The sequence below is a fragment of the Lissotriton vulgaris genome, chromosome 3_1, assembly GCF_964263255.1.
Source record: "Lissotriton vulgaris chromosome 3_1, aLisVul1.2, whole genome shotgun sequence".
Classification (NCBI taxonomy): Eukaryota; Metazoa; Chordata; class Amphibia; order Caudata; family Salamandridae; genus Lissotriton; species Lissotriton vulgaris.
The window spans coordinates 418139448-418154740 of NC_141689.1; the positions used below are offsets into that span (position 1 = coordinate 418139448).

General features: G+C 44.1%; 1 protein-coding gene across 1 annotated transcript in view; it reads left to right on the top strand.

The window, feature by feature from the left end:
- Window positions 1-15293, top strand: part of LOC147726527 (granzyme A-like) — a 110137-nt gene that overhangs the window by 45509 nt on the left and 49335 nt on the right. Inside the window, exon 4 of the mRNA XM_086962945.1 lies at window positions 11790-12056. Within this exon, the coding sequence (XP_086819071.1) occupies window positions 11790-12056 (267 nt within the window). The remainder of the gene's footprint in view (window positions 1-11789; window positions 12057-15293) is intronic.

The window sequence follows — 15293 nt, forward strand, 5'->3', positions numbered from 1 at the left end:
AGTCATTAATGAGGAGTAGCCATTGCGTTGTAGCTAGGAAAATAACATGAGATAGCCACAACAGTGTCCACCTGGTTTTCATCTCAAGCATAAATTATCAAATACAGGTGTAACACCGTCATTGAAAGGTGTTTCTTAAAATTTGTATATTGAAAACAACAAGGGGTCCCAATCCAGTCAGCAGGGGACCTCGGGGAACATATTCATTCAAACAACAGTGGTCCCGTGCATATTCGAATTTAGAACCAATAAATATAGACGGAGTCAAATCTATATTTAGAATGACATGTCCAGCCGGACAGAGGTCATTCAAGTTTTACTTAATAAACAATGTTTCTGAATAACATAAAGATACCTTCCACAAGAGCCCTGTGTGGTACACAAGCCTGTGCCCAACACTAGCGGGGTGTTTACAGTTGGTGGAAAGTTAGACGGGTTTTTAAGGCAAACAAGCGTTGTTCTGTTCAAATGTTAGTTACACAGAAAATGTCAAACAGCACCATTACATCAATTTAGCAATCAAAAATGTTTATAAGGTGCTTAAGCAAGTCGACGGCGTTTCGGTCCCCCTAAACAGTTATGGGGACCATCATCAGGACAAAACATAAGTTGCCTTTTAACGCTAAACCGCAAAAATGCCTGAAAGGAAAAGAAAGGAAAATACATACTTTAAGAACAGAGCACTAATTATTTCTAAACAAGTGACTCTTTGTGCAATGTGCATTCAACCGTTACCGTGGTGAAGGTGTTGCAGGGTTTCCACGAGAGGCCAGTGAAGAGGTGGTAACAACGCGGTGGAGTAAGGAATCAAGTGTTCGAAGTCGAGGTGAGACAGGCTAGTAGGCGTTCTATGTCAAGGCTAATTGTGCCTATAGAGTATGAGCATTCTGAATCTCGACAATGGGCGTAGTTGGTTTCAAGTCCGCGAGCTATCACTCGAAGTGGGTTTGGCGATTACTAGTGCCTAATGCGATAGTGCGCACCCAAAAGGCGGCGGTAGGACGTGAAATAGGTTGAATTACTAGTGCCTATATCGCGACTGGTCGTAGAGTTAAGGAACTCAGTTAGCTTACCGAGGTGACATAAGAGTAGTATCTAGTCGTCTGGAAGAGCGATTTTGCCCGGACCAGCAAACCTATATGGGGAAATAATCTACAAATTTCCAAGGGATTAACCAGTGAATGATACCTGAGTTGCGGGACTCGAGGCATGCACTAAATCTTACCCAATTAGAATGTGGGTTGCCGCGTTACTCAATCGTAACCGGGCGACGCCAGGGTAAGCCTGTGGAAACAAAAGGGGATTTAGGAACCTTAGTTGCAGCGTGCCGATCAAGGAGTAGTACCTTAAACTGCTTGCTTACTCACCGATATGGACGGTCTTGGAATTCTTCACTGGCGTGCTTGTGCGATCGAACCAGGAAGTAAAAAAGGGGCGGGTGTGCGGTGATTGGTCAAGACAAGTGAGGCTTGAGACATAAACATAAACGAGGGGTGCAAGTTGTGGTGGCCATTTTGAGTGAGTCGTATTTCCAGTGATGTTGCATGCAAGGTGACAATTTACTACAGCATTCAACAATGCATTTCAAGGAATCTAGGGGCATATTATCAAGCCTGTGCGCTAAAATTATCGCCGCTTTATCGGCCGAAAACGGCCGATAAAGCGGCGATAATGGGCTTGATAATATGCTCTATGGAATTCCAATCGAAGCACATGTTAGATGTGAAGACATCTAACATGGGCTTCGATTGGAATTCCACAGAGCATATTATCAAGCCCCTTATCGCCGCTTTATCGGCCGTTTTCGGCCGATAAAGCGGCGATAATTTTAGCGCACAGGCTTGATAATATGCCCCCTAATTTTTTAAAAACAGTACATTTCCAAGAGTATATTTTTTAAAGACAGGGGATGCTTGGCGCTTTCCCCAGAGTCACTGAAGCATCACTTTGGTGGATTCAGGTTAGAGCAGTCCATTCATCCTGCAAGTTCAGACCAGAGTTCAGACTGTCTGTCTTCAGAATCCATTTCAATTCTTCTCTGTTAAGCATACGGGTTAGGTCACCTCCTCTGGGTGGTATAATGATTTGTGTAATCACAGTCCATCGGATCTCGTTCTCAGTATGCCCTTTGTCCAAAAAATGTTCAACCAAGGGAGAGTTCAATGTTTTGCACCTAATGCGGCTGCGATGTTGGGATATTCGCAGCTTGATTTTCTGTTTTGTCTGGCCAACATATATAAGATTGCACGGACAAAAGATTGCATAGATGAGGTTACAACTATTGCAATTGGTAAAGGTGCGCAGTTCGTTTTTAAAATTTTTAAATACAAATTCTTTACCGCCGATTGACAAGTCACACACCACACATGAGCCACACTTGGAATGACCACGTAGAGGGGGTAACGACCAATGATCATGGAGTGTGGTATTTTTGCCAATTGTGGGTGGCAAAGCACCCCTTACCAGTTGATCCTTGAGATTTTTGCTTTTCTTGAAAGCAAAGAGCGGGATTTCCCAATTGAGGGGACCTGAGTTCAGAATGTGCCAGTTCTTTTTAATACATTGTTTCACGCAATTGGATATGGTGGAGAAGGTGGTTACACATACTGTTTTTTCAATGGTTTCCTTGGGTTTGGGCTCCAAGAGAGTGTCTCGAGGGCAATACCAGGCTCTTTTCATGGAGTTTTTTATCAGACGTCTAGGGTAGCCTCTAGTCCTCAGTTTCTCAGAGAGGGTGCTGGCCTCAGTGAAGAAATCCTCTTTCTTAAAACAGTTTCTTCTTAGTCTAAGGAATTGTGAATAAGGTAAACTATCCCTTAGTGCCCTAGGATGACAGCTATTGTAGCTAAGGAGGGTATTTCTTTCCGTTGGTTTACGGAACAGGGATGTATATAGAATCCCGTCATGGTGTTGGATGGTTAAGTCTAAGAAGGGAATGCTTTCTTTGCTGTGGGACAAGGTAAACGTGCGGCCATTGCAATTGTTATTCAACCAGTGCAATAGCCGTGGGAAGTCCTCAGTAGAGCCACCCCAGATTAGAAAGATGTTGTTTATGTAGCGCTTCCATGTATGTATGCCCTGATGGAATGGGTTACTGCTGGACAGAAAGGTATTGGTTTCTAGCCAGCCCATATACAGTATCGCCAGGGTGGGGGCAAAAATAGCCCCCATGGAAGTGCCACGCAACTGTTGGTAATACTGTGAGTCATAGAGAAAGAAGTTTTGGGTGAGACAAATCTCCAGGAGTTGTATTATGAATAGGGTAGGCACCCTATGGGGACGTGTCCTGGTGTTTAGAATGCTTTCCATTACAAGTAGGGAGTCTTTCTGGGGAATGTTTGTGTATAGAGACTCTACGTCTAATGTGCATAGAGTCTCATGCTCAGGATCAACAGAGTAATTTTCAATAAAGTTAATCATGTGCATTCTATCTCTGATGTAGCATTCAGTTATAGGCACAAAGTCCTTCCGGAAGAAGTTAACATAATGGCCTAGTGGTTCAAGCACTGAACCACATCCAGACAGTATTGGTCTACCCGGGGGGCTATCCACCCTTTTATGGATTTTAGGCAGTGTGTATAAAACGGGAGTTCTTGGGTTGGTAATGTTTAAGAAATTGTACTCATGTTTGCTTAAAATGCCATTATCCAGCTCCTCCATTGTGATGTCTTTAATAAGCTTTCTCTCCCCAGGAGAACCCCAGACCAGACAGAAATGTTACCAGTGGTAACAGATATTGTTAATCCTAACACTATTCCCATTTTCAACATTTCTAACCATAGACTTTCTACTCAGGAGTTATCCATCCTCAGCAAAGGTTTATCCTTTGTCCCAACCACCTACCCGAATTTTCTGAACCTCCAATCTGAATTGCTAGGCTTCTTCCGAAAACTGAGACTGCGTTCATACTTTGAACTCAATCCTTCGGAACCAAGAACTGTCACGACTCCATTTCGACCACCATCAACCTTCTCGCCTACATCTAATATGATTCCAAAAGAAATAATTACTTTTGAAAAGGTTATTCTTAAGGAAATCTCTAGCATGGAGCAATCCCATCTTTTCATACCGTACAACATCTCGCTGGAAGAAAAGTTAGCAATCAGCTCCCTCAAAAATAACACCAAGTTGATCATTAAATCAGCAGATAAAGGTGGTGGGATAGTTCTACAGGATATTGAGAACTATAAAAACGAGCTCCAACGTCAGGTATCCAACACTAACCATTACTACAGATTGCCTTATAACCCCACTAAAGATATTCAAAAGCTTATTAAAGACATCACAATGGAGGCCCTAGATAATGGCATTTTAAGCAAACATGAGTACAATTTCTTAAACTTTACCAACCCAAGAACTCCCGTTTTATACACACTCTCAAGGATCAACTGGTAAGGGCAGCTTTGCCACCCACAATTGGCAAAAATACCACACTCCATGATCATTGGTCGTTACCCCCTCTACATGGTCATTCCAAGTGTAGCTCATGTGTGGTGTGTGACTTTTCAATTGACGGTAAAGAATTTGTATTAAAAAATGTAAAAAACGAACTGCGCACCTTTAGCAATTGCAACAGTTGTAACCTCATCTATGCAATCTTTTGTCCGTGCAATCTTATATATGTTGGCCAGACAAAACAGAAAATCAAGCTGCGAATATCCCAACATCGCAGCCGCATTAGGTGCAAAACATTGAACTCTCCCTTGGTTGAACATTTTTTGTACAAAGGGCATACTGAGAACGAGATCCGATGGACTTTGATTACACAAATCATTATACCACCCAGAGGAGGCGACCTAACCCGTATGCTTAACAGAGAAGAATTGAAATGGATTCTGAAGACAGACAGTCTGAACTCTGGTCTGAACTTGCAGGATGAATGGACTGCTCTAACCTGAATCCACCAAAGTGATGCTTCAGAGACTCTGGGGAAAGCGCCAAGCATCCCCTGTCTTTAAAAAATATACTCTTGGAAATGTACTGTTTTTTAAAAATTACACTCCTTGAAATGCATTGTTGAATGCTGTAGTAAATTGTCACCTTGCATGCAACATCACTGGAAATACGACTCACTCAAAATGGCCACCACAACTTGCACCCCTCGTTTATGTTTATGTCTCAAGCCTCACTTGTCTTGACCAATCACCGCACACCCGCCCCTTTTTTACTTCCTGGTTCGATCGCACAAGCACGCCAGTGAAGAATTCCAAGACCGTCCATATCGGTGAGTAAGCAAGCAGTTTAAGGTACTACTCCTTGATCGGAACGCTGCAACTAAGGTTCCTAAATCCCCCTTTGTTTCCACAGGCTTACCCTGGCGTCGCCATGTTACGATTGAGTAACGCGGCAACCCACATTCTAATTGGGTAAGATTTAGTGCATGCCTCGAGTCCCGCAACTCAGGTAGCATTCACTGGTTAATCCCTTGGTAATTTGTAGATTATTCCCCCATATAAGTTTGCTGGTCCGGGCAAAATCGCTTTTCCAGACGACTAGATACTACTCTTATGTCACCTCGGTAAGCTAACTGAGTTCCTTAACTCTACGACCAGTCACGATATAGGCACTAGTAATTCAACCTATTTCACGTCCTACCGCTGCCTTTTGAGTGCGCACTATCGCATTAGGCACTAGTAATCACCAAACCCACTTCGAGTGATAGCTCGCGGACTTGAAACTAACTACGCCCATTGTCGAGATTCAGAATGCACATACGCTATAGGCACAATTAGCCTTGACATAGAATGCCTACTAGCCTGTCTCACCTCGACTTCGAACACTTGATCCCTTACTCCACCGCGTTGTTACCACCTCTTCACTGGCCTCTCGTGGAAACCCTGCAACACCTTCACCACGGTAACGGTTGAATGCACATTGCACAAAGAGTCACTTGTTTAGAAATAATTAGTGCTCTGTTCTTTAAGTATGTATTTTCCTTTCTTTTCCTTTTAGGCATTTTTGAGGTTTAGCGATAAAAGGCAATTTATATTTTGTCCTGATGATGGTCCCCATAACTGTTTAGGGGGACCGAAACGCCGTCGACTTGCTTAAGCACCTTATACACATTTTTGATTGCTAAATTGATGTAATGGTGCTGTTTGACATTTTCTGTGTAACTAAAATTTGAACAGAACAACGCTTGTTTGCCTTAAAAACCCGTTTAACTTTCCACCAACTGTAAACACCCCGCTAGTGTTGGGCACAGGCTTGTGTACCACACAGGGCTCTTGTGGAAGGTATCTTTATGTTATTCAGAAACATTGTTTATTAAGTAAAACTTGAATGACCTCTGTCCGGCTGGACATGTCATTCTTAAAATTTGGAGACATTCCAGAACAGTCTGCTCATCAAGATCTGTCCTTTTATGAATCGTAACTTATTACCTTGCATGCTCCAGACTTCAATTCCTGCACCTTCGCCACTCTGCTACATGCAGCCTGACTGGTAAGAGCGGTGGGGCCGTGTGGGGGAGGATTTTGACAGACGACGATGGGGAAAAATGAATTGTTTAGTTAATTTTACCTCGTGGTCGCCTGTCGAATATCCGCCCACGGCCCCACCGTTCTCACCTGCACGGGCCCCGGCTGGGCCTCTGCTGACCTCAATCCCCGTTCCACGGGTGGAGGTTCAGCACACCTCGAGGCACATTCCAAAGGGATGCTTTGCCTCTTCTCTCATGGATCCTCACCCCCCTCCGCACTCAAGAATGGTAAGAAAGAGCATATTAGGTTCAAGGCATCTGCATATACAGTACGCACACACAAATAGAAGCATATATGCAGTGGTGCAGAGTGCAATATGCTATTTATTACTATTATTGAGTGAGGAGAGGAACCATGTCTCACGAGAGGTGAAGCCTCAAATGAGTCATGATGCCCCTTCCCTCACTCTCTCAACAACAGTAATAAATAGCATTTTATCCTCTGTACGTCTGCTTATATGGTTTATGCCTTGGCATTTTTCCATATGTATTTGTTTTAAAACATGTATTTAACCAACACCAGGATGCAAGGGGTTACAGTTGTTCAGCAAGGCAACATCACACTTAAGAGATATTTCACTATTAGTGGAGGTGTGTCCATTTTTAAAGTAATTGAAACATGAAATTGTGAGGCTGTACGAAGTATTTTTCTCAAGTCATTGTTGCTGTACTGTGCTAATAGACTCAAATGTGCCCTTTGCTCTGTAGTAATAAATTTATGAATGTGTGTTTATTAGCACAGTTGCTCTAAATAATGGATTATTAGGCCACAATTATTTTAATTGTGGATGGGTGGGTGGGTGGGTGGGTGTACGGATGGATTGTCGGATGAATGAATGGATGGATGGATGGATGGATGGATGGTTGAATGGATGGATGGGTGGGTACATGGGTTAGATGGGTTAGAGGCTATGCCCCACGGTAGGTACCAACAAAAGATTTACACGCAATGAAAGGGAAATCCATAGAAAAATAAGCAAGCACATCAATGACAATAAATCCAACCAATGGTAATCATTGGACGAGTTCGGAAGCCTATGTACGTTCTTGGTAAGCCCAGAATAGGTATTTTGCAACCAGATCATTTGCACTGTTATGAAGGCTCCATCTAACAAGGTAACCAAATTTCGTTTACACTCACGAGGCTGTAAAATGTTTTAAGAAGGAGTTTTCAGGATGTGTAATGTTCTCCCTCTAGACAACAGACTGGCAGCCGTAGTTCCTGGTTCAAGAAACTGCACAAGACTAACTTGTTTGGCTAGGGATGTTTGCTATGATTTGCTCTAAGAGACCCGACTTGCTAGTGTGTGCTATAGAATTGTGGTGGTCAATCATGAAATGCCCATTGGCGCTGGAAGCAGTGCTGCTGTGGGTGATGCAGCACCCCAGAATAGCCATGCGAGTGTTCAGGAGGAAAATGAGCAATAAAGATGCTATTGTATATGGATTTTATTGTGTCACATTTGCTATGCTTCAAAGACAGAGGTCAAAAGTCAGGGTGTGTCTTCTGTCAAATTACTGCTAATTGTTTTAACATGGAGAATGGTGTTTACTTCTCTTTCTCTGACTACAAAGTGAGGGGATTTATTGAAGTAAACTATGTGACAATTGTACTGGTGTACAGTGAATAAGAAAGGAAAAGATGTAGGATGTCTATTTTTTCCTAACACACACACAAATGTGAATTACCAGTAGATGAACAGTTTTTTGTATTCTGAAGTGTGATGGAAAAGAAGGTTTTACTACACCCCCCACATTTATTTGTTGTGTGTTTCCTAGACAGTTTTATGAGTGAAAGTCCATGTATGTGCAAATGTAGTACCCATTACAATGAAAGCCTGCTATTTGTAAATGACAGTGCACTACCACACTGTGCTTTAGAATTATATTGCCAATAGTGTGCTTCAAAATGCACCACTGTCTACGTACCACACCACTCTTCTGCTTAATGAGCATGTTCATTTACTACCCTTATTCTTTGTGTGTGTTGCAAAGTCATCCTTTTGACCTGGGCATCCCCATTTCTTTTGATGACAGGTACTGGTGGTAGCTGACTCTGACTGTCCCTGGGCTCTGCCTAACCAGGCCCAGGGCCAGTGCTATGCTGAAAAGACTCTTAGGATACTGTGAAAACACCTACATACATTAGGGTACATTATGGGTTAGGGTACCTCTATGATTAGCATGATCCCCTCTATAAGGCCCTTACATAATAGGGCACGGAGATCAACACTACTTTTAAGTCCCTAGTATATAATAAGGCATGGCAGTTGAGAGGCCTGAAGCCCTTTTTGAACTTGCATGTGTGCACTGTTGACTCCTGAGGTCTGTTTGAAAACAGCCCTGTGTAGCAGGACTGCTTTTAAAATGCAAATTGTCCCCATACTTGATAATTGTGTTTGGGGCACTTAAAAATTAATAAACTACACAGTTTTCTTACGTACTCCCGGGGTCTCCTCTAGGTATCGCAGTGGTGGTGGGGGGGAGGCAGGTATTTATAGGAAGAACCCTTATAAAATAGGTTTTATATGCCTTCGGTTTTGTGAAATTGCACATTATACTCCTCACATTGTAGTAAAGTGCTTCCCAAAATCGGTGTTTGTGCTAGGAGCACTGTGGAGTGAGTATCTACAACATTTTTACATATTTCAGAACTGCTAAAGTCTCCCCTAGGTATCCCAGAGGTGTAGGATCCTGTAGATATAGGCAGGGCCCTTATAAAAGATGTTCTATAAGCCCTGATGTTGTAACAATTGCCCGAGTCATTTTGCACATTGCAAATCCCCAGCCACATAGATTAACATGGCAAGAAGTTATTCTTTACTAATCCCTGCCAGGAGAATCTGGAAAATATTATTCAAGGACTCACTAGAATGTTATTGATAAATCCAACAATATACTATTGTTGAACTTAAGCTAAAATGTACAGACAAGAAGTTATAAGACGTTCTTGTGCGTAAGCCAAAATGCAGCCTTCCAGTGCTCTGTCCTGATTGGCCATTGTTAAGTGGATCAGCCAGGCTGCTATAAAGAGGTGATAAGTAGCCCGTGGGGTTAAAGAGCTATTCCGGCAGGAGAAGTTTCTGCCCCATAGGAATGCCACAGCCAGGGGGAGGGGTCGTAAACAATAATCTTCAGTAGAAGGAGGAGACAGGCAGGAGAAATCAGTTTCTTTTACACCCCTACTCTTGGAACCCAGTCAGATGGCAGGCAAAGTGCTGAGGCCAGGGGGAAGGAGAATATGGAGATTAGCCATCCTGGAGCTATTTCCTCTCTGCTAGAACTTCAGCCATATTGAATTTTGGAGAAATAGTGCTTTCTGGGAGACCATTGTGCCACACTTTGGAGGAAATGGTCGTGCTGTGAGGTGTCATCCTGCACCTTTTTGGACAGAAGTGCCCTCTTGTGTGGCCCCAGAGAATACTGAATATTTATCTGAGAGGGGCAGTGCGTCTCAGATTACTGTTTGAAACTAGATGAAGAAGAAGAAAGGTCCATGCTGGAAGTCTGATGTGCATGAACCAAGCCCGCACTCTGACTGACTGCACCTGCTGCTCAATCTGGAGCTCCAGCCCTTTGGATAAAACCTACTTCAAAAGGACTAAAGAGTGGAGTCCCTGCAAGCTACAAGTTAACAGAGCTCAACTGGACATCACCACCAAGAATCCCCAGCCTGGAGTACTACCAGTGGATTTGTAAGGGTTTTGTCCAAGTGGGTTGTGGGAATTGAAGTCCCAAACTTTCAATGACCATCTCGGAGCTTCCAGACCCTTGGAGTAAGTTATGGACACTTTAGGATCCCCAAACGAACTTCAGGAAGAAGTTCCAAAAGTTTGAAGAAGTTTGGAGCAACTTTGAAAAAAAGCTCCATCAGTGGACCAACTCAACCTGGCCAGCCAACATGGCGACCCTCGACCGCAAGCCAGCCTGCCATCCAGGTTCGTCCCACTGAAAAGCTCTGCAGGTCCAACTTCCTGAGTTTGACCGGGATTTAGTGGAAACCCATGTCTGCAAACTCTCACCGAATCTGAGCTGTTGAAGAGCATCAAGGTACACAGCAAGAAAAAGCTCAGTAACATTTTATAAGCCAGAACATAGAGGAGGTGACCAGAACCAACCACCCACCTTCAACCAGGAGGCGGCCTTGATCTCTGGTTCTTCCTGCTGGAAATCTGTGCATGCCGGACGTTAACAAGTTTGACTGGGAGCTCGTCGCAAGTCAAGCCGGCAAACCCTGACCGAATCGGTACCGGCTGATAGCTTTGAGGAACCCCGGGAAGAAAAGCTCCAGAAAAGTTGCTAAGTCTGAAGGTAAAAACTTTGACCGAAACCTTCCATGAGGGGTAGCCGGGCTGGGTTCCATCGCAGTTGGCCTGAAACTTTGACATTGTCCCAGTTTAGCATGACCAGATGTCCCAATATGCGACACCTTTAAATAATCATATCTCCGGTTACCTACTTGGATCTTTTTCATTTTGGTGTCATTTTAAAGATACAAATATTTTCTATTTATATAAATTGGTGTTAGATTTTTATGATGTGTTGTGTCTTAATTATTTTACTGTTTTAAATGTTTTACATACCTGTCTTTGAAGTTAAGCCTACCTGCTTGCAGCCAAGCCGCCAAGGGCTGAGCATTGGAATAATTTTCTAAGACCTATTCTGAGCCCTATATTATGTTAGTGGTCTTATTGCCAGTGGTAGATGCATATTTACCACTACTAATATTCCACTTGACAACAGCGTGACAATGGATTTTTCACAATCCCTATTTTTGCAGTAATGTAACATTGATAGCAGCAACCCCACTCTGAAAGTTGTTCCAACACCACTGATGTGGCATCAAATGACTGCAGCTATATGGAGGAAGTGTTGCTTGTGGCCTAGAAGACATCATGGCAAATGAATCCATCACATAAATGTGTACCTTTAAAGCACTAGGGCTAGTGATTGCAACACACTGATAGTCTTCACCAGCAAACATATATGAGTCGCCAGCTGATTACCACAGCCGCTGCAGCGAGGCATGCATTCCAAGGGATTGAGCAGCTTTCAGAGGGTTGTTGGCGATTCTCTTTCTGCAGCAGCTGAGTTTAAAAGGTTCAGACCAGAGCTACAAAGAAGCTGTAGAATGACTCCAATAAATTTGGGGTTTTTAGTTTTGCAAAAAACGCAATTTTTTACCTTTTAAAAAAAATGAAGTTATAAGTACATAGTCCATACAATGTAAATTATTATATAAATTGAAATCAGAGAAACACATCTGTTTTCCATAACCATGTTTGAATTGTATGGGTTTTCATTGCAGCTAAATAAGAAACTGAAGCGCAGTAAAGCTGTATCTCCATTTCCACCTCCGGGGAAAGGTGCTGATGTCAAGGAAGGGACAGTGTGCGAGGCAGCAGGATGGGGTCGGAAAAAAAATATGGACAGAAATCCTTCAAAAGCGTTAATGGCAGTCAATGTCACCATCATAAGTAGAACCACCTGCAATGACCACTACAATTCAAACCCGATCATAACAATGAGCATGCTGTGCGCGGGTGACAAGCAAGGTGGGAAAGACACGTGCAAGGTAAGTAATATTTATACAATGTAATTTCCCATAAAACAGTCAAATAAAATACTTCGGGGCAGATTTATGTTAACTGGCGCATCCCCAGGGATGCGCCAGCTAACATGCGCCACAGTGCGCCACAGCTCCGCCAGCCATGGTGCGCCGCATTTATAATGCGGCGCACCATGGTGCAAAAACGGCACAGATGCGTGACGCATCTGTGCCGGGAATGTGGCGCATTGCTGGAGTTGCGTCGCAAGCGCGACGCAGCTCCAGCAAGGCTCGGGGTGCCCCATTTTAACAATGCTGCGTCAAGACCTACGCCTGCTTCAAGCAGGCGCAGGCTTTCGACGCAGCATTGGCTTAAAAGTGACTGAGTGAAATCTCATAGATTTCACTCAGCCACTTTTGCGAGGCGCACCTGCCCCGGAACGCCCACCCTGCGCCGGAACGCCCACAAGCGGTGCAGGGCTTTACAACGTGACGCATCTGCCTAGATGCGTCACGTTGTAAATCGTTTGTAGGAATGCGCCACGTTTACGCCGCCTTGCGTGACGCAACAACGGCGTAAACGTGGCGTCATAAATCTGCCCCTTCAAATGTAATGCATTGTGCAGTTAAATCTTTTCAATATTGTAAAATGTATACGGAAAACAGCAATTGTCATGCTGTACAATAGCAGCAGAGTGGGGCAAATGGGATATAACATCCAGGGCCGGACTGGGAACCAAAACCGTCCCTGGCAAAGTGCTCGGCCGCTAAGCTCATTGCCGAGGCCGGTTTTCTGCCGATTTTGTTACGGGGCGATTTTGCAGCTATGCTGCAAAAATGGCTCCTTAACAAAAACGGCCCCCAGGAGCACAAAACCGGCCCCCACCCGTGTGGCGCACAGGGTGATTGCCCGATGCCCATACGGCCAGTCCGGCCCTGATAACATCCGAAAAAGAAGCCAAGAAAAAAAATGTGTTTGAAAGGCTTAATAAAGAAAGTGATAGCAGGAAAGGGGGATGGGTTAAATTGAAGGCGTTAAGGTGGGATAGGTTTGTGGCATTTTATTTGGTTTAAAAAAGGTGTAAAACATCTTTTTTTCAGCACTGATACGTTTGCCACAATTAAACTGGAATTAAAATAAACTTTCCATGACTGAAAAACTCGTGAATATAAATAAACTTGGGGTGTGAAGAAAAATTAAAATTTTACAAAAATTCGACCTGACCTCTTGAGTTTGAATTGCTGTGCGGATGTATCATGATATATGTCCGGAAGCTGCGGTACATGTTGATGCTCAGCTGCAAAACCGAGTATTTTTCCCCTTGGGGCGACAAACCAGGGGCTTCAGTTAGGGCTTAGCGGAGCGTGGAACTTAGTAAGCCATAAATCCATACGAACCACCCAACCCATGGTTTTCCCGCTCTATTTAGTGTTGGGGAACTGCAGGGTTTCTGTTTGGCAAGCCTCGGCTGGCTTTGCAAACGATAACTCCAGGGGCAGCTGCCACCGAGTGGGGGAGACTGAAAAATAATTTAAAATAAGCTTACCTTGCTACCAGCCGCCAGACCGCAGCCTTGCCTCACGTCATCTTCTGACGCAGAAAGTACAGGCTCCCTGCCCTAAGCCAATCACAATGCTGCAATGCTGCAATGCAGAATTGTGATTGTGACATGTCTGAGCGCCCTGGATTGGCGCTCAGACAGGGAATGGGAGCCTGTACATGTTCCTCAGCAGGCTGCATAATGCAGCCTGATGAGGAACATGCAACATGCACAGGACTATTTGGCCGGCCCAAGTGGGCAGACCAAACAGTCATGCTCACTTAAATGCCCACCATCTCTTCCCTTGCTGTCTGTGATGACAGCAAGCCCCGCCCCGTAAAGCGTTTTACTAAGGGTGACAAAAAATGATAGTAACGTAGTGTTATAATAATTTTTTTTTTTTACCACTGCAAAAAATGCAGTGGAGCAGTGCTTCTTAACCTTAGCGGAGGAGCCACCACTGGATAACTCTTCACTCAGCAGTCTGTCCATCACAGGACTGCTGTGGCATAGTGGCGATTGTCCCATTCTGCTCTCATTATCCTTACCCACGTCTTTTATGTGAGGCATGACAGATACAGGCAGGGAAAACGACACATCTGTGCCATTTCTTCAGAAAAGAAAAATCCCTAATGGGGAGTTTGTTTTCCCTGAGCAAACACTTTGCAGAGTAGATACTTTAAGGGCCTCATTTATGTGGTTTTGCCTTAGGCCAGTGCCGCAGTCCTTCCTGCTATGCTTCCCTACGACAAAAGAAAAGGGTAGGAATGTGCAGTTTCCATCAGATACAGAGTATTCCTGTCCTTTTCCCCTTTGCACAATGAGCTGCTATGTGCCAACGCAGACCTCTTTGCACCATGGTGCAAGGGTGCCTGCATTTCAGGGACGATTATTTTTGTGTAGGAAGGGAAACCTACCTGCACAAAAACAATCACGAGACGTATGTGTTTGGCGCTGCCTCAGAGTTACGTTTTCTCATGAATCTGGGGCAGTGTCAAAAAGCCATGGATTTTGCTGGGAACGCCCCCAGCAACACCCATTGCATGCTTCTTCAATGCAGAAAACTGCGTTAAAGGGCACAATATTTACAAGGCAGCATTAAGCCAAAGAAAGTGCTTAGTGCTGTCTCATAACTATGGAGCAGGCTCCTGTGCCACGGAAGTCACAAAAAGTGACATTCCGGCGGCGCAAGGCACTTCATAAATGAGGCCCTAAATGTGCCACCTGCTCCCCAAACCTTGAGGGCTGTGGATAGCCACCATGGCAGTGGCTTCCTTCATTGCACAGAGATCCTCATCATCAGTGTGGATGGTCCTCAGCCACAGTGGCATAGTTCATGCCATCCGGCTTCCTGCTAGGCCGGCTCACCATCCACCATGGTCTAAATCAGGCTGCACATTCTTCTTAAGCAAATATTGAAACATCAACTGGTTTTATACATATAGTTACCACTATAATAGCAGTTCCCAGAAACCTTGTGTATCTGATGTTAATACCGGATTTTAATTTGTTCCTGGGAGACATTTCGTCCACCATTGTGGTGATGTGATGTCCTATGCCATGTCAAATTGGAAAATCTCATACGTTCAAAGGTAGCAATGGCAGTGGGGGCTTTATCACAAAAATGGCTGTGCCTGCAAAGGGAGAAACGACTTTGGGGAGAATTTTTGTGTAAGGTGATGGCCAAGCCAGTCCACACATCAGCCAAGACAGTCCCAGCCAT